We start from the raw sequence: 27,700 nt of genomic DNA, 5'->3' as shown, positions 1-27,700 counted from the left end.
AGGAGAAGCAAAAGGACTGTCTACATGCTCTTCCATTAGATTGAAGTTGTCTCATGGGGTGAGTGTATGGGTACAGCTCGTGTTTCAGGATTTTTATCCAGGTTTTTCTTTTAATGAACAACATCAATGGCTCAGTATTGAGTTCAATCTCCATTGCTTCGATGGAAGTAGTCTTGGGGCATTGAAGGCAAGCTCTCATGGCTGAATTTTGCACTGTCTCAAGTTTTTTAAGTGTGCACTGCCCCACACCTCGCAGCCATAAGTGATTTTGGGTCTTATATACTGTATGAACAGTTGTCTTATATTTTCTATGTCACCACCCCATGATTTCCTGCTCACCATTTTCAGTAGATTAAGTCTGCCTTGTATCTGTTCAAGCACAGTTTCAGAATTCTCTTCCAGAGGAGTTTTTCATCCATAGTTATACCTAAAATTCTTGGATTGCTATTACATGTCATTTTTATGTTGCTTAACATTAGAGTTGGACAGAAATTTTTTAGTTTATATTTTCTTGTAAACACTGTGTATGCTGACTTTGAAGTTGATACCTTGAGTTGCCACCTGCCAGCCCATAAACAAACCCTGTCCACGGCATTCTGCATTGTTTCCACCACTACATATTCATTTTTATGCTTAACCCATAATGTAATGTCATCTGCATAAACTGACAGATTGGTATCAAATGGTAAACTTGATTCCAGATCATGCAACATTATGTTGAAAAGAGTCGGACTAAAACAGTCCAAAACAAACAAACATTTTGGACTGGGCAATACAGGTTGAAAGCTAGTGAATTCACACAGTAAAGGAAAGCAGGATGATGAAATAATTAAGATAAGGAATTCTCAGCCTTTACTGAAAACCTTTTATCTCCCAGTGGTACTTCAACTCAGCAGACTAAAACTTTGATCAGCAAATATGAGAACGGTTATTGTGATACATCTGTGTGTTCTTTGCTTGCATCTTCTGGTCAGAGTAATAGCATTTCAGCAGAAAATGATATATTTGAATCTTTGCCTTAATTTATGTGAAATGACAACACAATAACTTCTTTTTGTTATAAAGATGATGTTTCTAAGGTGAGATTATGTGGGTTTTCAATGTACAAAATAAATTATCCTTAAGTTCATGTAAAGATGTTGGTGCAACTTTTAAAATTATGTTTCCTGAGAGTTGTATAGCATCAAAATTCCAGCTTGTAGCTACTAGTTGTTCTTATGTCATCAATCATGGCCTTTCATCATATTTTGATGGCTCTCTGCAAAATCAGTTGTGTTCTTGTGTTATCTATGTGGTACACTTTGATGAAGCATTAAATAAAATTGTACAGAGGGGTCAAATGTACTTATTTGTGTAATTTTTTGATACAGAAACAAAGTACGAACAAGGTACTTTTTTAGTAAATATATAGTATTATAAAAGTATATTTTTGGGAAAGTCCACTGTTTAACATCTTTTCAATGGATTTATAGAAGGTATCTCCTATCTAAATAAAAACAAAATATTACAAATATCTATGGATGAACCAAATATGAATTTAAGCTTTTTAAAAATGTTCAGTGATTAGCTGTTAGAGGAATAGCCTGAAGGAGAGTGTTTGGTGAATACATTGGTGTTTGCAATTTACGTGCTGTAAATGGAGCCATGAAAATGAGAGGTTGAATCTGTCAAATTAAATATTTATAACTTTTTAAGAGATCTTTACTTCTTGTTTAATGATAGCCCAGCACGAAATTCTGAATTTACCTCAATCACAGGAAATAATAAATCTCCTGTAAAATACATGTCTAGATGGTTAGAAAATGTGAAAAATGCTTAGAACAAGCCTTGCTTGTTATGGATGACGTAAAGAAATTTATTGACAAATTAAAGAAACTTCAATCTAAGTTTTACACCATTCTTGTTGAACATTATAAAGACAAATTCCAAAAATGTAAACTGGCATTTTCAAATTGACTTCATCTGACTGTGAACCCTTTTTAAAGGAGTTTCAGAGCCCAGATCCTCTTGCTCCTGATTTATTAAAAACAGTTCATAGCTATATAATTAAATCGAGTAATATAGCTGCTGTAAACACTTCTTTGAAACTTACTTCAATTGATCTTACTGACTTAAAAAATTTATGTGAATTAAGGAAAATTGATCTTGGATTTCAAACTACTAAATATCTGAAAGAAATAAAAACATCAGAAAGTGTTGAATTGAGGTTTCGTAAAGAGTGCCAAACTTTATTAGTTAAACTTATCATAAAGCTTGTTGAACAAAGTCCTTTAGATATCAGGTTGTAAGAGTTCTATCATCATTAGATCGTGTTGTGATCCTTCATGAGCCTGAAATTGGTTACGATAAAATTAAGCGTTTATTGGAAGCATTGTATGAAGCTAAATAGCTTTACTGAAAATAGAGCCGAAAAAGTTAAGAAATATTCAAAGCAATATTCTCTGCTATTCATGAATGCTAAAGGAACTCTGAATAGCGAGTTCAAAATATTTTCACCAGCTACTAAAGATGATGACAATAAAGAATTGAAAGATAAAAGAAAGTTGGATAAATTTTTTAATCTATTTTAACAAAAAATACAAAATATGAAGTAGACCTGTGGGAAATAGTAAAACTATGCGTAATTTTTTCATGTGGAAACACAACATTCAAAGGTGGCTCTTCTTGTTGAGAATTTGCAGGAAGAGACAATAATTAATCGATGAAAAGCGTTTGATGCAGTTGTAGATGTAAGGGACAAGGAGAATGTTTTCATTACTCAAAAAAGTGCATTGAGAAGCTCAGAAGATAATATGAAGAATGTCTTGTAGAAAAAAGAAAAACCTCTCAAGAAGAACAGAATAGAACTCTGAAAAGGAAAATGCAAGCAGAAATTAAAAAAACTGGAGGAAAAAAGGAAAAATATGAGAGCTACAACCTTGACGGAAGAACAGATAGCCGTCAAAATTAAACTTTTAGAAAAAGGCAAACCATTAGGAACCTAATGATATTGAAGAAAAGTTGCCATATGTTTTACATGTACATGCTTTAGTTAGTTTTTATTCTTATCTGTTACTTTTAGTTACCATGATATTCATTTTTATGCAAGAAACTTATTGTTTTTTTTTTTTAACTTGGGAATGTAATTTACTGAAACAATTTATCACAAAAAAAATTGCCTAATTTAATTGTATATTGTAAAAAAATCATTAAAAAATAAACTTTAAAAATGAATAAATAATAAAAAATGTATGAATTGGATAGTTATGGTGATAGTGGAAACTATAAAAAAGTAAAGTATATATTTATTTTCCAGAGTAAACAGCTGTAGGATAACATTGTAAAAAAGTCAAGAAATTTTTACTAAATTGGTCAGGAAAAACGATCGTAAAATTCAACGGGAACCCTGATATATATATATATATATATATATATATATATATATACATACATACATATACAAGGTCATTCACGAGAACCGGATGTTTTTGAAGTGGGTTGTACTCGGGCGATCGTGGTGGAAGGGGCACGTGGCTGGTATCTAACGTTTCCTTTGCTCGTAGCATTTACATTTTAGTCGTTGAGATGGAGCCGTGGGTGCTAGACCAACGCCTGTACGCGTATGACAGTTTTGTGCGAAATGACGAATCCGTAACTGTTGTTTAGCGAGATTTTCGCCGTCAGTTTAATATCCATCGTAATGCAAGTGTCCCTTCTCGTAACACAATATTGCGATGGGTAAACAACCTTTGAACAAGTGGTTTAATATTGAAGAAAACACCACCGGGTCCTCGACGAATTGCTAGCACATCGAACGAGTAAGGAAAGCCATTGTCAGAAGCCCATGCTGCTCTATTCAGAGGCATTCAGCAGCGCTTCAAATGAGCACAAGTACGGTAAGACGAATTCTCCATACAGACCTGCATTCCATCCTTACAAGATAGCCGTCGTGCAGCAGTTAAACGAGCAAGATTTCACGCAGCGATTACAATTTTGTCGACAAATGCTTACCATTTTTGAAGAAAATGAAAATTTGTTATTGTAAATGAGTGACGAACCCCATTTTCATCTGAATGACTTCGTCAACAAATAGAATTGCCGGTATTGGGCAGAAAGAAACCCACATCAGCTTCAGGAGAGACCACTTCATAGCCCAAATGTGACTGTCTGGTGTGCAATAGGAAAGGTCGATGTTATTGGACCATATTTTTTTGAAGAAAATGACGCTGCCGTAACTATAACAGCTGATCGTTACATTGCGTTATGTTGAATACGTTTTTCATCCGTGAGTTACGAAACCAGGGAATCGATTTTCAAAATGTGTTATTCCAGCAGGATGGAGCTACAGCGCACACAGCGAGGGCAACGATGGCTGTTCTCCGTAACTTGTTTCCGGGACGGATCGTTTCCAGATTCGGCGACATTCCTTGGCCCTCTCGGTTCCCCGACTTGAGTAGTTGTGATTTTTTTCTGTGGGGGTTTCTGAAATCGCGTGTGTACGGCAATAAACCGCGTACATTGGAGGACCTAAAGATCGCAATTCGTCATCACGTCACCCAGATTGATGTAGACATGCTGCAAAGAATTGAGGCCAGTTACCGTGAAAGGTTACAACAATGTATTGCCCAAAATGGACATTACTTGCCGGACATAATTTTTCGTTCACGAGTAAGTAACAAATGCTTTGATTTAACAAGTGTTTCATTACCAATAAAACTTTTTTAAAGTAAATATTCAATTTTTTATGATTATTTTAAAAACATCCGGTTCCCGTGAATGACCCTGTATATATATATATTTAATTTCTATTGAATAATCCAGCTAGTACAGAATATTGAGATAAGACACATCTTACCTTAATTTTTCATGAAACTATTGCTGGATCCTGTATCCTCAGTCTTGATTGAAATAATTCCATTACTGCGTAATAAAAATATAGTGTTGTATTTGTAGTGTTATAATATAAAGTGTTAATATAAAAATCCCATTATATATTGGTCCTATGAAAGTACTGTGTATGTAGAAGATTGGTGCTGATTAATTTAATAAATTAAGTCTGTAGTTGCGATTATAATTGTTTTTATTGTGAATTGTAAGTATTATTCATATACATGTGAATCCTTATATTAGTTATTGTATTTATAAATGTAATGATAAGTTATTAAAGTAATGATTGAAATAATTCTTGAAGATTGTAGTAGACTAGTCGGAGGCTGGAACAGAACTCTCCAAATGAAGTGATGAGCTTGCTTATATACTGTATATGAAGCTACTGAATCATCAAGAGCCAAGTGCATCCGAAAGAAACCGTATGAATTGTGAAGAGCCGAATTAATCTGACCAAAACTGAAGATCTTTAAATTTAAAAGTCCTATATTAATTGAAAATTAAAGTTCCAACATTTAGACAGGAGCAACAAAAAAAGTGACCATTTATAAGAGTATTTAAAAATTAAATAACCTTGAGTCCTAACAAGTTCTTTCATGGTAAAATTAAGCTAAGACACATCTTATCCTGTTCAGTACAACATGGTTTATGTTAATAAAATCTAATAAATATATGTGTGTAAACAAGGTCAGTCAAAAATTTGGAAGATTTTTTTACGTATGATTTAAAAATTTTATGCTGCAAATGACTTCCTTCTATACTGATACTTGCATGTGCTTTTGTTCCCACCATTTTGAAAATTAGTCTAACCAACATTTCTAAAATTAAACCAGAAGAAATTTGCAGTTATTTCTACCTGATTCTGTACACATTTTTTTCTCTTTCTCTTCATTTTCTGATGGAAGTGGTTAGGATAAAGTTCTATATCTTGCTTGGGCTGGAATCAGCATGTGTGGATAACACATTTAAAATTTTAATTTTTTGTATAACTTCAGGTAGTTTCTTTTAAATAATAGCAATAATAATAAATTTATGTATTTTTATTATAATTGTCAAAAACTTTGTTAAACATATATTACAAACTTGAAAAACCTAAGTAATAGTTACTAAACAAAAAACATTTTATAATGTTTATAAAAAATTTTTATTGGAGATTTAATGCCAATTACTTAAATGAAAAAAGGAATTGATTTCTATACTTTTCTAACTAATAAAATTTTAACATTAATCTTAAATCTGTTTAAAGACTTAAAAGATTGGATAATGTGTAATAATTCATATTTTCTACTTCATTTATTTATAGAGAGGAGAGGCAAATAATAATATGCAAAAAGAATTTGTTTTTATGTTTTCAGCTGGACATAAAGACCCAGGCTCTTCCTCTTGCTCGGATTAAGAAAATTATGAAATTGGATGAAGATGTCAAAATGATAAGTGCTGAAGCTCCAATGCTCTTTTCTAAAGCAGCAGAACTATTTATCCACGAACTAACCTTACGTGCATGGGTGCATACAGAAGATAACAAGCGAAGAACATTACAGAGAAATGATATTGCAATGGCAATTACAAAATATGATCAGTTTGACTTTCTTATCGATATTGTTCCACGTGATGAAGTTAAACCTCCTAGCAGTCGTGGTTCATCAGATTCTAGAACATCCATGAATCCCGATCAGGTATGATGAATGATGATGATAATTATAATAATAATGCATGCATTAAAAATTATATATCTCAATCTTGACTTAATGCTATTTCACAGATAACTTGAACCACCTACTGCGTCTGTTCTTATTAATGTCTGGAACTAATTAAATTTATTTTACTGAATAATAAAGTGCAACAAAGGTCTACTAGAAAAAAAAGAAAGTAAAATTATAAGAAATATTTTATGTCCTAAATTTCAAAATAATTTGGTAAAATTAATTTAGAATAACAGACATTTTACTAAAATTGAAAAATTGACAGACACAATTAGGAAAAGACGAATCGCATATTTCTCCCATTTATTTAAAATGAATAACAGTAGATAGACTAAATTTTTTATTTTCTCGAAAGTAAAAAAAAAACTAAAGGCAGATGGTTCACACAAGGCCAAGACCTAAAAGAACTGAAGAGGATACGTTTGATTATTTCTTTATTATTTTTGTTGTTTTCTTTTTGTTTTAATTATGTTGGGTTTATTTATGGCTTTTTTTATGTTGTTCTGGGTTTGGAGTTTATTTTATTATAATTGCTGGTTGGTCATCAAATTCTGTTTATTCTTTATTGGATTGTATACATAAAATTTCTCAAAGAATTTCTTATGAAGTTGTTTTTTTTTTTTAATTTTTTGTTTTATTTTGTATTGTGAGTCTCTTAATTTGGGCGACTTATATTATTTTCAGTTGGATGTTTGGTTTTTTATTTTATATTTATTTCTTGTATTTTGGCTGAAACTAATTGTTCTCCTTTTGATTTTTCTGAGGGTGAGTCAGAATTGGTTTCTGGATTTAATGTTGACTATAAATCTTTTAGCTTTTCTTTATTTATTTTCTGAGTATAGTGTTGTTTCCTTACTTCTGAAGAGATTATAAGAGAAAGAGAATATTAAAAGATGAAAATGAAACGTTCCAAGAAGCGCTAAAATGGATGAACAACAGAGCCGAACTTTCTGAAGAACGAAGGAAAAAGATATCAGAAAGAATGGAAGAGGTACTAGGCAGATAGAAAAACAAAAAAAAAGAAACAAACACAAATAAGTAAATGATCTCACGTGTTCCAAGATCAACTATTTGGAAAAAATGCAACTGTTAAAATACTGAATAGTACATAATAATTATGTAAGAGCTGTGTTTATTATTTCAACTATTTATTTTTCATTTATACAGTGGCAACCATTACAAAAAAAGTATTTACAAAAATTTGTTTGTTTAGGTAATAAAAAATATTTTTCAGATAGTATTAAGTGGAAAGATTAAAAATCAAATTTACTTATTTAAAATTTAAAATATTTTTTTATCGAATTGCTCAACTCAAAAATATATTTAAATATATTATAATATATTTATAGCGTTTTATTTTCTTATAATGTTTTTATATAAGTAATCTTACTTTGTTCTTCATATCTTTGCAATCTTTTAAAAAGTGGCAGTGATAGTATGCCTAGGAGTTGAGTAGTGGATATGGTTGAAAAAAGCATGCATTGTCAGTACTCCCAAAATACAAAAGGCATTTAGTGATTTTTTGGCAGTTTTTTATGGTGTTTTTTGGCTAGTTTTCTTGTCTAGTATGCTCGGATATTGTGGCACAGTTTGGTGAAATTCAATCGACGGGTTTCAGAGTTATTAACAATTTTCTGGAACTGTTTTTTTTTTTTTTTTTGGTTTGGCAGTGCTATTGTTAAACTTTGTTATTTAACTTTTAGTGGTGTTTTTTTTAATGTTATTGATGGTAATAGTGCCTACATGTATAGATGAAGACGTTAAGGCTTAATTAAGTGTAATATAATTTGTATTTTATTATCCACCATTTTGCTAATATAACCTAAAAGAGTAGTTTGTGAAATTATTTTAAATCTTTTGAGTGCTCAGGTGAGTGACATCATCATTATGTCACTACAAGTCGTAAACGACTTAGAAAATTTTTTGTTTCTACTGAGAGGCATCTCTAAATCTTTTTCTAAGTTATTGAAGAGATGTAAGAGAGTTCTTCTTTGGTGAATAACTCCACTTATATGGACCCAAACCAGGAACGGTTTGGGCGTGAGTTGGGAGGTTTTCCTTCCCATTGCACTCCCCAACATTTTTGACTCCTTTTTTGGACTGATAACAAGGAGGAGACAGGGGACATACTGTCCATCAGGAGAGACGGTAGGAAGTCCCTGCATATGAAAGTGAGGGCTAACAAAGAAGAGGCTGTATAGGTTCAGAAGAAAATGTCAAGCAAACTGGAGGGTGTGATTATCACAAGGGGGTTGTGGAGGAGGGGCCTCATTATCGTTAAGAACCTTGAGGAGGAAGTGACAGAGGTGGAGCTCCTAAACTCCATCAGTGAGACCGTTAAGGACAGTGAAAAAATGGTGGATATGAAGGTGACCTCTCTACGCTTGGCCTTTGGAGGCACAAAGAAAGCCACATTCGCTATGTCAGCATCGTCGACAGCAGCGTTGGCGGCTAGGAGAAGAATCTGGGAAGAATGGATCCACCGTAGGGATTCATTCCATTTCATGGCCCTGACAGGTCGGTCATGTGTCATAAATGTAGTGAAGAGGGACACCAGGCCAAAGTGGCAAGGTCATGGTGAAATGTTTCAGAAGTGGTGAAGTTGGGCATTGGAACAAGTAGTAGTGCACTTTGCAACAAGAGAAATGCCTATATTCCAGCAGTTAAATACAAACAGGAACATGGCATCACATGACGTGCTCATGGAACTGGGAAAGAGGAAGGGCACAGACCTTCTGCTGGTGTCTGAGCCTAACCTGAGGAAGGTGGAGGAAGATGGCTGAGCAGTGGACATGCTGAGGAATGCGGCGATCTGTGGGGGCGGTATGCCAATCCTAACCACAGTCGGAGAGGAAGGGGGAGCACCCAGATGTTGTGATCTTCTCCATGTATATTTCGCTGAACCCTGGCTTGGACGAATATTAACAGTGCTTGGCTGATCTGGCCAGTGTAATTCACCCTCTTTGGAAAGACGTAGTCATGGACGGGGATTTAAACGCAAATAATGTAACATGGGGAATCCATGTTACGCATTAGAGAGGGCAGATCCTGGAGGAGTACATAGTTAAGTTGTGTCTGGTGGTGCTCAGTAATGGAACAGAGTCTACACTGGTGAGGTACAATGGATGCTCGTTTGTGGACATCACGCTTGTCTTGCTGGGGTTGACGGAGAAGACGTGGAGGTGGGAGGTGCTCGTGGAAGAGGAGTCGTTGAGCAACCATCTCTTTATTTGGTTTGAGGTAGGGGACAGTGGACCATGTAGAGTGGAGGTTGACAGCAGGAAATTATGCTCGAAAAAGGATCTGGCCAGGCTCAAGAAGTTGGTGAAAGAGCGCCTCAGTCACCTGGAAAACGTTTCCCCAGCTATCTGACGAAGGTGGTAGCAAAGGTAGCAGAAGAGTCACTGGCCCATAGAAGTCTGCATAGAAAGAAGGTATATTGGTAGACTGCTGAGGTGGTGGAGGCAAGACGGTGCTGTATTAGGGCCAGGAGACAGCTACAGCAAGCCAAGAGAAAGGGCCATTGTGAGGACGTTCTCTCATATAGAAAGGATATGGCCAAAAAAAGAAGAGCTTACAGGAGTGAAATTTTGGATGGCAAGAAAAGGAAGTGGAGGGAACTTCTGGACAGCTTGGAAGACAACATATGGGGTGGTGGGTGGTGCCTTCCGAATCATGACTGGTAGATTCAGTAAGGCATTACCCATCCTTGCAGAGGAGTTTCTTTAGGAACCAAATTGATTTCTTGTTCTTGAACCAAATTGATGTGTTGAGACCGGTCCATCTATATAGAGATAGCCGCAGTGGACATTCCTGTGATCACAATGGGTGAGCGCGACAGTTGGTAAAGAGGCTAACAGTGAAAAAACGTCCCAGCCTTGATGGAATTACTAATGAAGTTGTGGCTGCAACGATTGAAGTCGCAGCGAACCAAGTATTGGCGGCCTTCAACTGAATCGTTCTGGATGGTTGTTTGCCATCAAAATGGAAGGAGACCAGTGTGGTCCTGCTGAGTAAAAGTGGGGAAGTAGTTGGAGGGTCAGCCGAATACCAACCTCTTTGTCTTTTGAGCTGCCTCAGCAAGCTCTTTGAGAGGCTGTTGATGGAGCGGCTCCAAGATGAGGTCAAACAGAAGGGAGGTTTCAGTGAACATCAATACGAGTTCAGGCAAGGGTGGACAATGGAGGACACCATAGCTAGGGTGATGGGGATTGTTCATTGTTGTTGCAGCGGGTTCTTAGAGGATGAGATGATGGATGTCAAGAACACATTCAACTCATTGCTGTTCAGGTGCATCATGGATGAGTTGATACGGAGAGATGTCAGCTCATATCCACGCAGAGGGGTGATGGTTATGGCCAAGATGGAGTACTGGTGGTGTACTGCAAGGTTCAGTAATTGGACCGACCCTGTGCAGCCTAGCATATGATGGTGTCCTCAGGCTGAGGTTTGCGAAGGGAATCTTGGTGACCAGCTTCATCGATCACATCTCAATGGTAATAGTTGCTAGAACAAAAGAGGTTGCTGAGCAGCAAAGTGGTTGTTTGGAGGCTGGAGGGGCTGCAGCACCGACTGGCAATCGATGTTGCTCGGGCCTACTAGATGGTCTCTACAGAGGCAGTTCTGGTGATTGCCTTGCTCCCCCCATGGAACTTCTGGCAGAAGAACAGGTCAGAAGGAGAGAAGGAGTGACGAAGGGCATGGCCAGGAAGGAGTGACAGACCGCTGGCAGGAGAAATGGGCCTCTGGATGAGGAGGCTGATTCCAGACATCAGACCTTGGCTCAAGTGTGAGCACAGGAACTCACGTATGAGCTAACCCATTTCCTATCGGGGTATGGTAGCTTTAACAGCTACTTATGCGGCAGGAGGAGGTAGTTGTCTGAGAGCTGTCAGTACTGTCGAGAACAGGACTCCTCAGAACATATTGTCTTCCACTGCCCAAGGTGTAAGGAAGACAGGAGGTTGATGCTGATATGGTTGAGGGAGGTTACAGCAGACAAGATAGTAGAGGCGATGCTCCATGGTGAGTGAAACTAGAAAATTATCAGCGAGGTGATGGGGAGCATCATCCAGAAAAAGACGCTGGAAGAAGTGGAAGATGGATGAGGGGTTGTTAGCATTAGGGCAGGGCAGACAGTTCCATTCAGGAGGGGTAGGATGCTTTGGTCTCTCACCTTCAATGATTGGACAGGGACTCCTGGGGTCTTTAGGTGGGCAAAAGAAAAGGCTGAGACCCGGTCTCTAGGGGTAATGCTGTCAGGTACAGCACAGCCAAGTCTGGCATGGCCACCCAGGAGATTAGAGGCACTGACACTCCCCCTCTAGGCCATGTTATACAGAAATGTGGGTCCAACCTTGAGGGGAAGGGAGTAAGAAAAAAAAAGCCCATGCCTAAAAATTTTTTTAAATTTTAACTGTTGCATAAAACAGTTAGTTTGCTAACTTTAAATTTATGTATTATTTTTTTCTTAATCTGATGATATTGGTAAAGGAATTTTATTTGAAGTGTTGTTTTGACAAACATACTGTACAGTGCTTAAATATATATTTCTCTTACTATAATTTTTAATATATTTATTTCACATAGCAATATGTTAAGTTTGATTATTTATTATAGTGATGAAATGTGGAATTTTCACCTCTTCCTATACCCAATACGTGTGAGTAGGTGAATAATTATATTTTTAATATTATAAATTTCTGTTAAAAAATCAACAATCTATGTTTATTAATATAAATAAAATAATAAATTTAAATATACTTATCTCATCAGAATTAATAATAATAATAATAAAAAGATAGAAATTAAAATTTTTTTTGTAGAAAATATTGAAATATACGAGGGTTATTTTCTTTTCAAGGCCCAATCAGTCGCGATATAAAAACCTGCACAAAAATTGGATGAACCTTTGCGCATATGTGTTGCGCAGCATCTCTTCATTTAGTTCTGAACACGCAGCTAGCATGTAAACGTGTCTACAACAATAGCATCTCCCGCCAAGTGTGAAGTGCGTGCGGTAATTCAATTTCTTCAGGCTGAGGGGTGTAATGCAGCTGAAATTCATTGACGAATAAGCAATGTGTACGGTGAAACTTCAATGAGTGACAGCAAAATGCGACAATTGTGCAGTAACTTTAAAGCAGGATGTACAGAGATGTTCATGATGCAGGCGATCAGGGAAGGAAGCGAGTGTCAACCGATTATCTCGTTGAGCGAGTGGATGAGGCAATTCGAGAAAATCGTCGATTCACAATTTCTGTATTGAGTGATTCATTTCCTGAAATTTCAAGGTCAGCTCATTACACCATTGTGAGTGAGAGACTTCAGTAACGCAAACTGTGTGCGAGATGGGTTCCCAAGATGCTGTCCGACCATCACAAATCAATGTGAATGGACGCCTCCCTAACGTTTCTCCAGTTCTATCACAATGAAGGAGAAGATTTTTTGAACAAAATTGTCACAGGGGGATTGAGACATGGGTCCATTTCGAAACTGAAGAAACAAAAGAACAATCCAAACAGTGGATGCATTCTCATTCTCCCAGCAAACCAAAGAAGTTGAAGCTAACCTTCTCCAACAGAAAGTGTATGGCTACTTTGTTCTGGGACCGGAATGGAGTTCTCTTGGTGGAATTCATGGAACGTGGCATGACCATCACTGCAACCTCATACTGCGTGACTCTTCAACGTCTACGAAGGGCAATTCAGAATAAGCGGAGAGGAATGTTGTCATCAGGCATTGTCTTTCCCCATGACAATGCTTGGCCGCACACTGCAGCTATAACAAAGAAGCTCCTGCAGCGTTTTCGTTTGGAAGTGTTTGATCACCCACCATCAGCCCGGACTTGGCTCCAATTGAAAAAAATTACTTATTTTTACTTAAATATCACAGTTAGTAATAAAGTTTTAGAATTTTTTCTATAAAAAAGACATTTAATGATCTATATAATTGAGATAAAGTAGTATTTTGTTTAAATTTTACTAAAGCGTTTAAATACCAATATTATATAGTATAATAGTAATAAAGAAGTATAATGTTATGAGAAAGAAATTAAGAGCAGTTGAAATTATAAATTCTGCTTTTAATGAGAAATACTTTAGTAACAGGAAATGATGTGTTAAAAAATGAATTAACACTCAGACATCAGAGTGTTTTAACATGGCAGAAGGAGGCACTCTTTAGAGCTCAGTCCCATTTTATTTTTGATTTAAGTAAATGAGCTAAAGAGAAATTTAGTGTAATATGTATGCAGATGAAACATTGAACTATTAAGCTAAAAGTTTACATTACCTTGTTAAAATTGGCATATAGATTTCCATAACCGATAAATATCTAAATGCATTTTTTTTTAATAAAGAAAAAACAGGTTTTATTGAATTTCAGAATAAATGTATTAATCAAGAGCTAAACAAATGATTCAGAAAAGATATATGCTAATAGAAAATATTAATTATAAATTTTTTAGTGTTATAGTTGACATATATTTGTCATCGGTTTTAATCCATGACTGTATGTTCGTGGTTTCAGATAAAACAGTAAACTACTCCAATTAGAGGCAGTCCTTTGTGTGAGTTGATACTTGCATGAGTTTCTGTTTGTTCCCAGTTTTCCCATTTTTTCTCTTTGTTCCACATTTCTAATGCTTCTATTCCTTCTTCTCAGGCAAATGGATGTCAGGTCAGCCACCCTGTTACCACCTGCAGCACATTTTGTTAGCCAGCAGGATAACCACTTATTTATTGGAGCTTATCATGGGATTGTCTGCCTGTTCAAGGACTCTGTTTCAAAAAAAATTAAATGCACCATTTTATTGTCGTTTCATTATGTTACATTATGTAACGTCATCATGCTATAATTATCAAAGAAGTTTTGAAATTCATAAAACTGTCATTAAAATTGTTTAACAGGAAACAAATAATTGTTTACACAGGCTTTCATATCACTAGCTTTGTTGAAAGTTCCATGTTAGTAATTCATATGAAACTGTTAATGTGTGAAAGAAGATATATTCACATTCATAATACTTGCTATAAGAACAATATTCATATTTAATAACGCAATTTAAATAGTTCAAGAACCTATCACCCATGAGTGCTAAGTTGAACCAAAAACTTCCCAAATAAAGTATTATAGAATTAAAAAAGCATTCAGAAGATCATTAAAGACTTTTTAAACTTTATTCAGTAAATGAAGCTTTTCCTCATAAAACCAGACTTGCTACATTAGTTTGTATGTTATATATATTACAGTATATACATATAAATTATATTATTAAAATAATAAAAAAGTTTTAATAAAATATAATGTAATTTATATTTTAAAAAATTTTAATTAAAAATTTTTTTATGTATTTCAATATATACAGTAATCATTTAAAAAATTATCACATTTATTATTCAACAGCTATCAGTCACATCATAGAGGAACCTTTTTAAAAATATTTTCGAAGCGGTAGAATGCACCCCCTGCTACACCTACCCCAACTAAAAAATCTTAAATGGCAATGATAACATTTAATTATATTAATTGACAACCTCAAATAAAATAATGAATTTTTGGTGAAAAGAAAATTAAAATCTGCCCACCGTTTCACTTGTAGATGCAAAAAACCATTTGGAGTAGTACTTTTTTAAATTTCATCCAACAGAAAAAACCTCTAAAATTACATGATATTACTTATTAAACCATTTGAAATAATCATAATCTATGGATTAAAACTGTGAAAATTATTTTTTAAATTACCAACACAAAATTTCACCCTTAAATGTTTTCTAAATTTTCAAGGTTGAAAACTTACTTTTTTTAAATGAGATGATGTAGCTTGTGAAATCACATTGGAAGGCCCTTTGAATGACAATTAATTTGGTATAAATAACATAAGAATTGGTTCACTGGTATTGAAGTTATAATTAGAAATGTTGTATTTTTAGGTTATGTTGGGATATAGTGTTACTGACCCAAAGCATTAGGTCTGAAATCATCCGTTCTTGTTAAAAATATGGCTTTTAGTTTTCTCCAGCATTGAAAAAAGGTACCAGTAAACACAGCATTATAACACCAGTTTAACATAGGACAAACCAATAATAATGTACCTACTTCTTTGCTAGCAACATGTTGAAAAATTGATTACCTTGTTATAACAGGTTACCATTTTCTGCCAGTTATAGAAATCTTAGTTTGTATGGTAAATTTTTGAAGTTATTTTCTTTCATATTGTATGTAATTAGTGGCAAAAAGTATTTATTGTATTTATTTCATCATCATGTTTTATTTAAACTGTAGTGTTCATTAGTTAAAATTGGTATTTGGTTTGGGTTATTGCTCTATATTTGGCCTTTCATTTTTGTGTTTAGTAAATTTGTCTCGCTTAAATGACTTACATTCTGGAAGAAAGCACCAAACTAATTTTTACATATATAGAACAGAATGAATGTGCTAGAAGAACTGCCCAAGTGTTTAATGAACGGCATCCAAATAAAATGTTTCACACTCTTACATTGTAAAACTTGTAAAAAAATTCCAAGAAATGCGATCTGTCATGAATAAGAAACATGTAGGGCAAAAGGTTTTAGATGAATTAACTTTGGTTGAGATCTTTGGAAATGTAGTAGCAAATCCTCAGAGCTCAATTCGTAAAATATCTCGTGAAACTGAGGTTTCTTATGGTTCTGTTTCCACTACATTAAAATTGAATAAATTTTTTTCTGTATAAAATGTAACTGCATCATGAACTTGAATGAGAATGATGCTGAAAGAAGGATTGAACTCTGTGAAGAAATGATTCAATTAATAGATGCCAATCCAATGTTTATGAAAAAAAAATTTTTTCTGACTAATTCACCTTCTTATTAAAACATAACTGCCAATACTGGAGCGATATAAATACTCATGTTTTCAATGTTGGAAACACACAGCATCCTGAAAAAATAAATGTTTGGGTCGGGATTTACAGTGATAACATAATCGGTCCAGTATTTATTGATGGGAATTTGACAGTTGAAAAGTATTTGCAGTTTCTGGATGAAGTTATTCACCCACTAATAGTCCATGCCTTAGAAAATCTGTTTGATGATAATGGAAACATGTTACTTAATGAAGACATGTTTCACTTTCAGCAAGATGGAGCACCTGCTCACTATTCACTTCCAGTTCGACTATGATTAGACCGAATGTTTCCTGGGCATTGGATAGGTAGAAGAGGAGCAGTTGAGTGGCCGGCAAGACCTGCTGATCTTCTACCACTGGAATTTTTTTTTTTTGTGGGGTCATTTAAAATCAGTAATTTGTAAATAAATTTTTGCTAACATACAAGAGTTGGAAAATAAAATTGTAAGAGCATGTAGATATATATCTGAAGAAACTTTAATGAAAATAAGATGTCAATTTCAAAAAAAGACTATTATTGTTTACAGGAAAATGGGAATAATTTTGAACAAATGATTTAAAAATTGATACTTTTATTTTATTGAGGTAATACAAAATGTGTTTCATATATTATTTCCTAAGGACTCTTATCATTAAAAAAATGTCATAACGAAATTAAATAAGGAATGATTTAAGCTTTATTTTTTCATTTATGAATTAATGAAAATTAATTCATAATTTATGAATTAGTTTTTATTTAATTATTTAATCATTAAGTTTACCTGGTAATACATTTTTCAACACGTTACCAGTAAAGTAAGTACCTTATTATTGGTTTTTCGTATGATAAACTGATGTTATAATGCTTTGTTTACTGGTATGTTTTTTCAATGCTGGAGAAGCCTAAAACCCATGTTTTTAACCAGAACGAACAATTTCAGACCTAATGCTTTGGGTCAGTAACACTGTACCCAACACAACCTAAAAAAACAACATTTCTAATTATAACTTCAATACCAGTCAACCAATTTTTATTTGATTTGTGCCAAATTACTTGTCATTCAAAGGGCCTTCCAATGAGCTGTCACAAACTACATCTCATTAAAAAAAAATAAGTTTTCAACTCTTGAAAATTTAGAAAACATTTAAGGGTGAAATTTTGTGTTGGTAATTTAAAAAATAATTTTTACAGTTTTAATCGATACATTATGATTATTTCAAATGGTTTAAGAAGTAATATCATGTAATTTTAGAGTTTTTTCTGTTGTATGAAATTTAAAAAAGTACTACCCCAAATTATTTTTTGCACCTACTGAGCAAAGGGGTGAGTGGATTTACATCTTCTTTTCACTAAAATTAATTTTTTTCAGGCTGTGAATTAATGTAATTAAAAGTTACCATTGCCATTTAAGATTTTTGAGTTGGGGTAGGTGTAGTAGAGAGAGGGTGGGTTCCACCTGTTTGAAAATAATTTTAAAAAGATTCCCCCTGAGAATGGTGTACATGCTTGCGAACAGAAATACGATCTGACTGATAGCTGTTGAATAATAAATGTGGTTACTTTTTTAATGATTACCCAGTGTATTGTGTAATATATTGCAATTATGTTACTGATATTATGCTTGGTGTATTTAATTATAATAACTGTATGGTAAAATAATAGTCTTACATGTTATTCTTAAGTTTGTTTGACGAGGTATTCCATTTTATTTCGACAAATGATCATTGCATCATCACTATTTTTGATTTTGATGATATTTGTTAACTCCCCACCTTGCAGTGGCTAAAAAATATTTTTTTATATTTAAAAAATTTTTTTTTAGTAATAGACTATTTTCTAACTTGCCAACAGGTAAAAATAGCCATTTTCGTTGTTTATTCCATGAGCTGTAGCATTCGTATTTTACATCGTACAGAGGGTGAAAAAGGGCTTTTTGGAAAGAGTAAAAATGGAACTTCATCTTAGTGTACTCATTTCATTTTGTTACATAACCAAATCTTGTAATGCTTATTGAAATTATGTTTACAAATTGTTTTTTTTTCAAATTATGGGCCCAAAATAAATAGTGAAGGGCTTAGGGTAACAGGCCTGTTTTTTACCTTTTAATTCTTAGGTATTAGTAATACTTATAAAAAAAAATTGGAGTGTTACACAATGTCCTTCATTAAAAAATATGGCTACCAAATTGTAAGATTTTGCAAATTTCTCATTTTTAAGGCCCAAAAACCACATATGGGAGAAGTGGCCAAAATCTGAAATGTTTACAGAAGTAATTAATTTTTATTAAAACCATATAAAATTTATTTTGTTACTCAAAGTGGTTGACGAGTAATGAAGTCAACAAAACTGCTAAAATCACCGCTCCTTCTAATCGTAAACAATGTATCCAAAAGTACTGATGTTAAACACTGTTTCTTCTAACCTTAAACAATATATTCAAAAGTACTGACGTTATGTATTTTGTTCTGATTATAAAAATTATAACTAAACTCATTAGAATGAATAAATTGATAATTAATCAATAGTTAATTACAGAATGATAAATAATAATTACAAAATGATGGACAATTCAATTACATTAACAAGTTATTCAATTCACTTTAACCTTATTTTACTCCTGCTAATGAAAGTTATGAATAAATTGTGCACTTTTTGATAACAAACTTTACTAACATAACTTAGTGCTCCTGCCATTTTTTTATTGGATAGAAATGATAAGTTCTTATCCATCTTTGGTGTAATGTTGTGTCCTATTCCAGTAGTTGATAGAATAAGCTCTGAAGGTGGGATAATCTTTAAAATATTGTCCAGTTGAACCCATGTTTGATTATCTCAATGATTTCTTGAATGAAGTGAATTTATTCATAAATTTTTGATCAGTGATATGACTGGACTTCATCCTGAATCACAAAAGGGACATTTTGAGAGAAGTCTCCATTACAGTACATTCACCCTCCAACAAGTTTTCCTTTTTAATGTTGAGGAATTAGCTTATTTCTTTGCAACAAAATGATGCGTTTTTAGATTATTTAAATTTTCAGTAAGTTTATCTAAATACTCTTGAAATGAAAGAATTTGAGTAGTTAGTTCACAACGGTCAACAGAAACCCACACTATTTGAAGATAATTTCAGAATCAAAATCATCCCATCTCTCTTGCAGTAATCTGAGCACGTCATTAGTGCCTGGACATTTTTCACATTGTGACAGCATGCACATTTCATTTTCTATATCGTATACCATGGTTGAAAGAATAATAATTCTAAAAATTCCATTTTTAGAACAGATAATATGAGTTTTACACTTAGGTGGGTGACACACACACACACACACACACACACACACACACACACAAACAAACAAACAGAGTGGGCCCACCAGCCAGAACACAGAATTTAGGTCTTAAATCAGCAAATTTTGAAAAAAACAATTTTTAAATTATGTTTTTGTTTTTGAAGGCTGTATACAATTTTTTTTAAATTATATAAGATAAGCCTTGTTTTAATGTTAATTTTCTTCCTATCAGCTTGTCTTACAGCGACAGAATCCTTCTTGTTTGGCATCATTCAGCTGTGCTCATCATTCTGGTAAAAATCTTGGACACATTTAATACAATTTTCATCAATTACATGACTGGGTTTCTTTTTGTCAATTTGTGGCAATATTCCACTTGTTTTAACTAATTGTTTGGATTGATGGGCTAAATACTGACTAACACTAAACTCATTTTGCATTTTTTGAATTCTCCAGCTGCTTTGTAATAAACTTAAAATATTATTTTTTTCCTGGGTTGATGTAACTGTTTCCATTTTATCTTTTATTTTAATGATTAATTCTTCATATTCCCTACCTAAATCAGCATAATAATGTGGTAATAAACTGATTTCTTCTGTAGAAATATTTAAATCAAAGGAATTGTTTAATTTACTGGTAACGGATTGCTATTTTTGTAACTTTATTTTTTTAAATTTGTTCCTTTGCACTGCTCGATAATTTTTGAACCTTAATGGGGGAAATGCCAAGTGCTGAACAAGCTTTATTCACTGATTCTACTATTAACACATTAAGGCTGAAATATATCCTGCCATTCCAGTTAGCTTTCTGTATCATCTTGTGATTTTTGTATTTTGTTTAAGCAATTTGTTCACAGTGCTCTGCCTGGAATTAATATTAAATTTGGATTGCTTGTTGAAAGTGTCAAAGATATTTCCTGAAGAGATTTCTTAACGGTTTAGTGTGACAGCTAAATGAGTCAGAGCAACTTTTCCCATTTATATGAAAATATTTATCGAAATATTATGTTTTATGAAAAGTACAGATATTTTTTGTTTCAGTATATCCACTTCTTAAAGATATCAATGTTATTTGTTGTTCAGTAAACTCTAAAATATTGTGCAATACTGAAGATTTATTGTAAGTCAATTTGACAGTGTGAATGCCAATTGAACACTCCATAATCTGTTTTTATAAAATGCAAGGGTTCTTACAATAACACTACAGTTAATATAAATTATAAAGCTACCAATTGCATCTCACTTTGTCGTATCCCAGTTTCTCTACAGCTAAAATAACAATTTCTCTAATTAATAAAATAAAAAATAAAAAATATTTCATAAAAGAGAAGTTCACTCCAAATAAAATTACTTTATAAGTAAGTGTACATTACCTAACCACAGTATTAACAATACAGTATATCACATTGAAATCAAAACAGTAACTGAGCCTTCTACAATGTTTACATTTAGGATTATGCAAATATTTATTTCCATTCGTGTCTGTCACTTTCGTGTTTAAAAATGAGTTTGTATGTATGAGTCATACTGTAAGTAACTATAATATAATAAATTATTATTATTATTATTCTCTTGGGCAAGCCCAGTAAAAAGCATCCTGGCCGGCCCAAAGGCAAGGCGCAGGAGCTATAACTATTGTTCTGACATGCGTTGTATATGGGGACATGAACTATTGAATACTATGGGTGAGATATATGAATGAAAGACAAAATACCAGACATGAAAATTTATGAACTGTCAGATGTTAATGGCTATTGTCCCCCGCCTGCAGCTTCACCTGATCGTCCCCCTCAATAACAGGTATTATCTTATCGCTCGAGCTTGTGACGTACCGACGGACCAAGCGGCATGTATCCAACAACACAGCCTTCTGCATTGGTCGGAACAGATTTGCTGGTACTCCAATGGATCTTAATGAATCATGCAGAGAACGTGGAATCTCTCCCATCGCACCCAAAACCACCGGGACTACCATTACACTCTACTAGTCCCAAATCTCCTTGACTTGATCTGCAAGATCCCTATACTTCACTATCTTTTCCGTTTACTTCCTCACTATGTTGGTGGACAATGGGATTGTGACATCAATCAGGAAGGTGATCTTCACCTGCTTCTTGGTCAGAACGATGTCTGGCCTATTATGCTCCACTGTCCTGTCCGTCAGAACAGTACGATCATAGTACAGTTTATACCGTTCGTCTTCTAATACAGACTGAGGAGTATACTTAAAATACGGGACTAAAACGGCAAGGAAACCTAGGTCCAAAGCGAGCCTCTGATGAAGCATCTTCGCCATGTTGTTATGTCGGACTGTATATTCCCTTGGAGCTAAAAACTGACACCCGCTAACATGTTCGATGGACTCGTTGGTCGATCCTCAAAGACGGCACAGGTCAATGGTTACAGCAGGATCCATAACGACATGCTTTCTGTAGCTGAGTGTGCTGCCGATCCTATCCTGTATAGCAAATACAAGGCCCTCTGTCTTGGTAAACAACTCGGCATACTCCAGCCTGGCCACAGACACATCTCGGCTTCATCCATAAACGCCGCATAGTACCTCCCATGAAACTCCCTCGAACGCCACCTATCCATCACACTGATCTCGGAGAAGGTATCCTCAATGGGCTGGAATTTCTCATCACTGAGGCGCAGTGGGGTTAGACTATTGTCACTTTTTACTACAACCCCGTGTAGCAAGCTGGACTGACTCTTCTTTAGGAAGTACTTCCAGAGATTCAGTATCTGTTTTGCATGAACCTCCCGTAAATCTACAACGCCTCTTCCTCCTCTATTCCTGGACAGGTGAAATCGCTCGACGGAGCTTCGTGGGTGATGGGAGTGGTGTCGCGTGAACGATACACGCATCATTCTATTAAGCCCTTCAAGATCTGTCCGTGTTCAATTTATCACGCCAAAGCTATAGGAAACCAACGGAACAGTAAATATGTTGATGGCCTTTACCTTATTAGAGCCACTCAACTGGGAACTCATGATGGCTCTTACTCTACTCTTGAATTGAAGCCAGATGTAAGGGCCTCTTTTGCTCGACTATGGCTAATTCCAATATCCTGCAGGAAACCAAGGTACTTATATCTCTCACCACGCTGCATTGTACTCATGAGTGCAGGAGCATTCATTTGCAGCATATCACACGCCTCAGTCTGCGACCATTTTCCTCTCTTCATGGTATTAACCCTACACTTGTCAAGACCAAAACTCATGCATATGTCGACACTGAACTTCTCGACTACTTTTACAAGTTGCCGGACCCCTTTTTCAGTGCCAGAAATAAGCTTAATATCATCCATATACATGAGGTGGCTGAAACTGTACTGCCCAAGAGCAAAACTCTTTTTGGACTTCTGTAAGATGGAAGACAAAGGGTTAAACGCTAAGCAAAACCACAGAGCACTCAAGGAATCGCCCTGAAAAATGCCTCGATTGATCTGTGTTACCCTGACCTTAATGGGGTTCTTATCTGGAATAATCAACAAAAGATTTGTGCACCACTTACCCATAACGACACTCAGGCACTCAACGACAACAGGATCGACTTTGTACAGACGTAAGACCTCATCCAGGAATGCAGAACCTAGTTAAAGGACTTCCTGTAATCTATGTAAGCAGTATATAGGCTACCCTGACTCTTCTTTGGCGTTACAGAGATAATGCTATCAATCACTAGCTGCTCTTTGCAGCCCCTACTACCCTGACGACACCCTTTCTGTTCCTCGGCTAAGATCTGATGCCTCTCAAGATGCTTATTGATTTTGGCAATGAGGACAGAAGAAAAAAACTTATATATTGTAGGGAGACAGGTAATAGGTCTGTACTTGGACAGGTCTGCTGTCGCAGGAGAAGATTTCGGGATCAGCTAGGTCATCCCCTGGGTGAAAAAAGTCGGCATTTGACTTGTATCTCGCAAGATGGCAGAGTAAAATTATGCAAGACGCTTGTAAACAGAAAAAAGCGCTTGTACCAAAAGTTATGCACTCCATCAATCCCAGGCGCCTTCCAATTATAATAAGGCCCACTATGTTCCTCGTGCCGTGATTAACCCTCAGCCTCAGTATACACTGTCTGGCCGACAGATCCATACCACCATACAGCATCTTGTTCTCTGCAAATTGATCGGAGAGTGGATTGTCGGCTCTTATTGCTTCTTCTACAGTACTTTCATCTGAAGATGGGCTTGAAAACAACCCTAACTCCAGAAACATTAGCTCAGATTAACGCCACCACATCCACAGGAACCCTATTAGACGTAAAAAGGGATCTGCGCTGATCCAGGATATTTTGGACAGACTTACATCGTAGCTCAGGGAACTTCTCAACCATCGCTTGATGCAGCGGAACACTATACAGTTTCAGTACAGAGCTATTTCAAGAATTAAATTTTAACACCTATTATTATGTAGCAAATAATATTAGAAGTTTAGTCAAATTTATAAATTTTGTTTATAGTATAATAGCTGAATCACTATTCTCTGGAATACATTTGTAAATATTAATACTTCTTTTTAATGTTATCAGGTTCATTATTACTTCCAGCTGGCACAACAACATCAGGCAGCATTGCAACAAAATAACAACAATAGTGGAGGAACAACACAGGCTTCTAGTAATCCTCAGCCAGCTCAGACAATACAAGTTATACAACCAACAACTGGCCAGATACAAGCAGTAACTGTACAGAGCCAGCCCGATCAGGTATATATTTGGGGTTTTTATTTTTACATAATATTTTGTATTACCAGATTAGGTATGAATTTATGAAGGACTTGTTTTTAGCATTTGAGGAAATTGTGATGTTTGATTTCCTAAATTGTTTTTAATTATTATCACCTTAGAGAAAAGAAAATGTCATTTTCTTACATGAATTTTTTATTTGAATAGTGATTAATGATTTAAAAAGTAATAATTAATGATTTAAAAAGTGTTGCCATAAATAATATGAGGTAGCTACAGAAAGTTCCCAAAATAAGAGATCTGTATATTGCTCTGATCAGCATTATAAATTATTACTATTATTTTTATATTGAAAGTTATTCTGTTTAAGAACATGCTTTTGTCGACTGTTGCTTTTGTTAAGACTGCAATTTGACCCTGTATTCTCTCTTAGAGTAATTAATCCCTAAAGAACACCATCCACAGTTTTCTCATCACTGTTGTCTTCTGTATCAGAAATCTTCTCTCATTCAAGTCAGCATTACTTATTAGAAGTAGTTTGAATATCATATCACCAACTGGTTTCTGTAAAGTAATCAAAAATATTGCAGAAATATCAGGGAAAAAGGTCAATAAATTAATACTTTTAAACTACAAATACTTCTGTTAAGCAAATAAACCTGTCAATACAGTTATTAGCAAACGCTTACTTAATTTATTGTTTCTTTAAGGCATTAACAAAATTCTGAATAATATAAAATTAGAAATTCTCTTTGATAAAATGCGTTTAAAAGATTACGAAATTAAGATCTGTCGTACACTGCCAAGAGTAAAATATAACTTTAAAATATAGCTTTAGTACGACAGATAGTAAAAACTGATGAGTTAAAAGTGAAGATAGAATAGTAAATGTGATTAGCTGTTGAGTTTGGCTTGTCGTCACTTAGCAGAAAAATAATCGTTTAGCAAATCTAATAATGCTGTTGTAGCCATATATACTCTCCTTAAAACAGTTAAAATTAAATTAAATCTCTAACGTTATTTTATTTTATTTTGTTTGCATTCTGTTACTCGATATAATGAGATGAATGATTATCAATATTGTCATTACTGTTGTAATTAGTTTTAATACTGTTAGTTATTTTGAGGTTGTATTTTTGCAGACGATTTTATCTTACCATCGCATCATCATGATGCTCAGTATGAGTTAAGTATCTTCAAGTATGAATTGAATGACCGTTAAAAGTCAGTTGTTCCCTCACCTGATTTTGATTACTGTACCGCACGTACATGCAAGACAATTTGAGGTTACTTGAAGGATAAGGACTGGATATTTTGCGATCACGATCTGAGAATTGTTTTAAATAAAAAATGAAAAAAGCTTGAGAATATAAGAAAGGAAGCGAAAAGAAACTACGCCATTATCAAGAATTGGTATTTTTAAAACAAAAAAGCTTGCAAACATACAACTCTTTCTATAAGCAATTAGCAAACACCATTCCTAATAATGAGATCACCATGATCCGTATGGCATTGCATCTCAGTTATGATATTTTCATCAATCTGATAAATAGAAATTTTACAATGCGTTCTAGATCGCTAACCCGTTGATAGGTACGGCAATAACATTCATATTAACAATTTGTATGTTATTTTGTATGAGGTTGTGTCTAAGACTTTGAAAAACGAGTACCAAAGAATTATTCTTCTTCAAGTGGCATCTCCTTTCGGGAGGTTTGCAATCATGATCGCTATTTTCAACTTTGTGTAGGCAGCCGGGAACAGTTCAGTAGACGTTGTGCCGAGCCATTCCCTCAGAATGCGCACACCCAAACCGTCGTTGAAGCCACGTGCCTTTAACTTTTAGAGAAAAAATTCTCTATTTTTAAAGATTGTGTATTCCCTCCCAAAAAAAATTTATAAAACACTCTCCTCACCATTTCTCACATATCCTGATAGTCCCCGACGGGGAGTCTTATTCTTTAAGACTTTGGGGGTTGGCGTCCCCACGGGCCTAGCCTCCGCAGCTTTCCTTCCCACTATACAATGAGCTGCGGAACACTTTACCTTATACACATATACTACACCAAGAACACTACATAAATTACAACATACACACATACACAATTACACAACAACCTACACTGATATTTCTTACATTTACACTCGGTGGTGTTGCGACATCTTACGAAACGCAACCGTAACCCAAGGTGGGAACAAATCGTGCCGATGGGTGAATGGCTCTACGTAGTGAGTCTCGAACGATGTCCTCTGGGCACCAGGGCGAACCCAGTTGTATTTAGCTCTAGCTCCAGTACGCGTGCGCTCTGCTGGAGTAGTCCATTCTTCGTAGGTACTCGTGGGACCAAAATTTCAGTTCTAACAATAAACACAATGATGGTTGGTGGTCCATCTGAAAAAACCACCAAATACAGTCTTGTGAAGAGACCTCGGTAGCTTTGTCTGATGAGGATAAAAGTCCTACTGAAGAGAACCACAACTTGTTAGAATCGAAATATAAAAATATTAGATTCGTTGTTCTCAGAAATAGTCAGGAAGGTGGCTCCCTTCAAAAGGTTTCACCTTTCTTAATAAACAAAACCATAACAAGTGCAAGTGGCTCCCCGAAGAATATCAGGAAATTACGTGACGGATCGATTCTGATCGAAACATTCAACGATGAACAGAGTCGATCTATCTTACGTCTCCGTAATATGGGTGGTATAAATATAAGTGCAGAATGCCACAAAACGTTAAATACGAGCCGGGGTGTAATTTTTTGTAGAGACCTTTTAGATATAGATATAGAATGTTAGAGGTATTCGGTCCCGCATTGAAGATATTAGAGTACTAGCGCACGCACATGATCCACTAATCATGTGTTTCCAAGAAACTCACCTTCTACAACATGACCCAATAACACTCAGAGGATACTTCTGTGAGAGATACGACTGCCTAGTAGACAGTAGGGAGAGTGGTGGAGTGGCTATCTTCATGAAGAATGGGGTGTCGGCTACAAGAATTCAACTAACAACTGTCATTCCTGCTATTGCAGTAAAGGTCTCTATCCCCTTCAAATTGCATATCTGCAACCTGTATCTCTCACCGAACACTGAGTTCAGTGCTCTAGATGTCTCAAATCTCCTCACGCAAATACCATCTACATCGTTAATAGTAGGAGACTTCAATGCCCATCATATTTCCTGGGGCTCAATCTTCTGCTCCACTCGAGGAAATATGATAAACAGAGTGAGACAAGACTTGGACCTTTGTCTACTGAATAATGGATCACACACATTC

General features: G+C 35.0%; 1 protein-coding gene across 2 annotated transcripts in view; it reads left to right on the top strand.

Moving 5' to 3' along the window:
• The window catches only part of Nf-YC (nuclear factor Y-box C), a 107,889-nt gene that overhangs the window by 30,080 nt on the left and 50,109 nt on the right, over positions 1-27,700 (top strand). For both annotated transcript variants that reach the window (XR_012758062.1, XM_075377668.1), the window contains exons 3-4: positions 6,222-6,542; positions 24,266-24,442. Coding sequence is in view for 1 of the 2 variants with exons in the window: in XM_075377668.1 (XP_075233783.1) it covers positions 6,222-6,542; positions 24,266-24,442 (498 nt within the window). In the remaining variant the exon portion in view is untranslated. The remainder of the gene's footprint in view (positions 1-6,221; positions 6,543-24,265; positions 24,443-27,700) is intronic.

The sequence above is a fragment of the Lycorma delicatula genome, chromosome 1 (assembly GCF_047948215.1).
Source record: "Lycorma delicatula isolate Av1 chromosome 1, ASM4794821v1, whole genome shotgun sequence".
In the NCBI taxonomy this organism is placed as follows: domain Eukaryota; kingdom Metazoa; phylum Arthropoda; class Insecta; order Hemiptera; family Fulgoridae; genus Lycorma; species Lycorma delicatula.
Note: the sequence above shows the minus strand (reverse complement) of the source record. Positions and strands in the feature narration are given on the sequence as shown.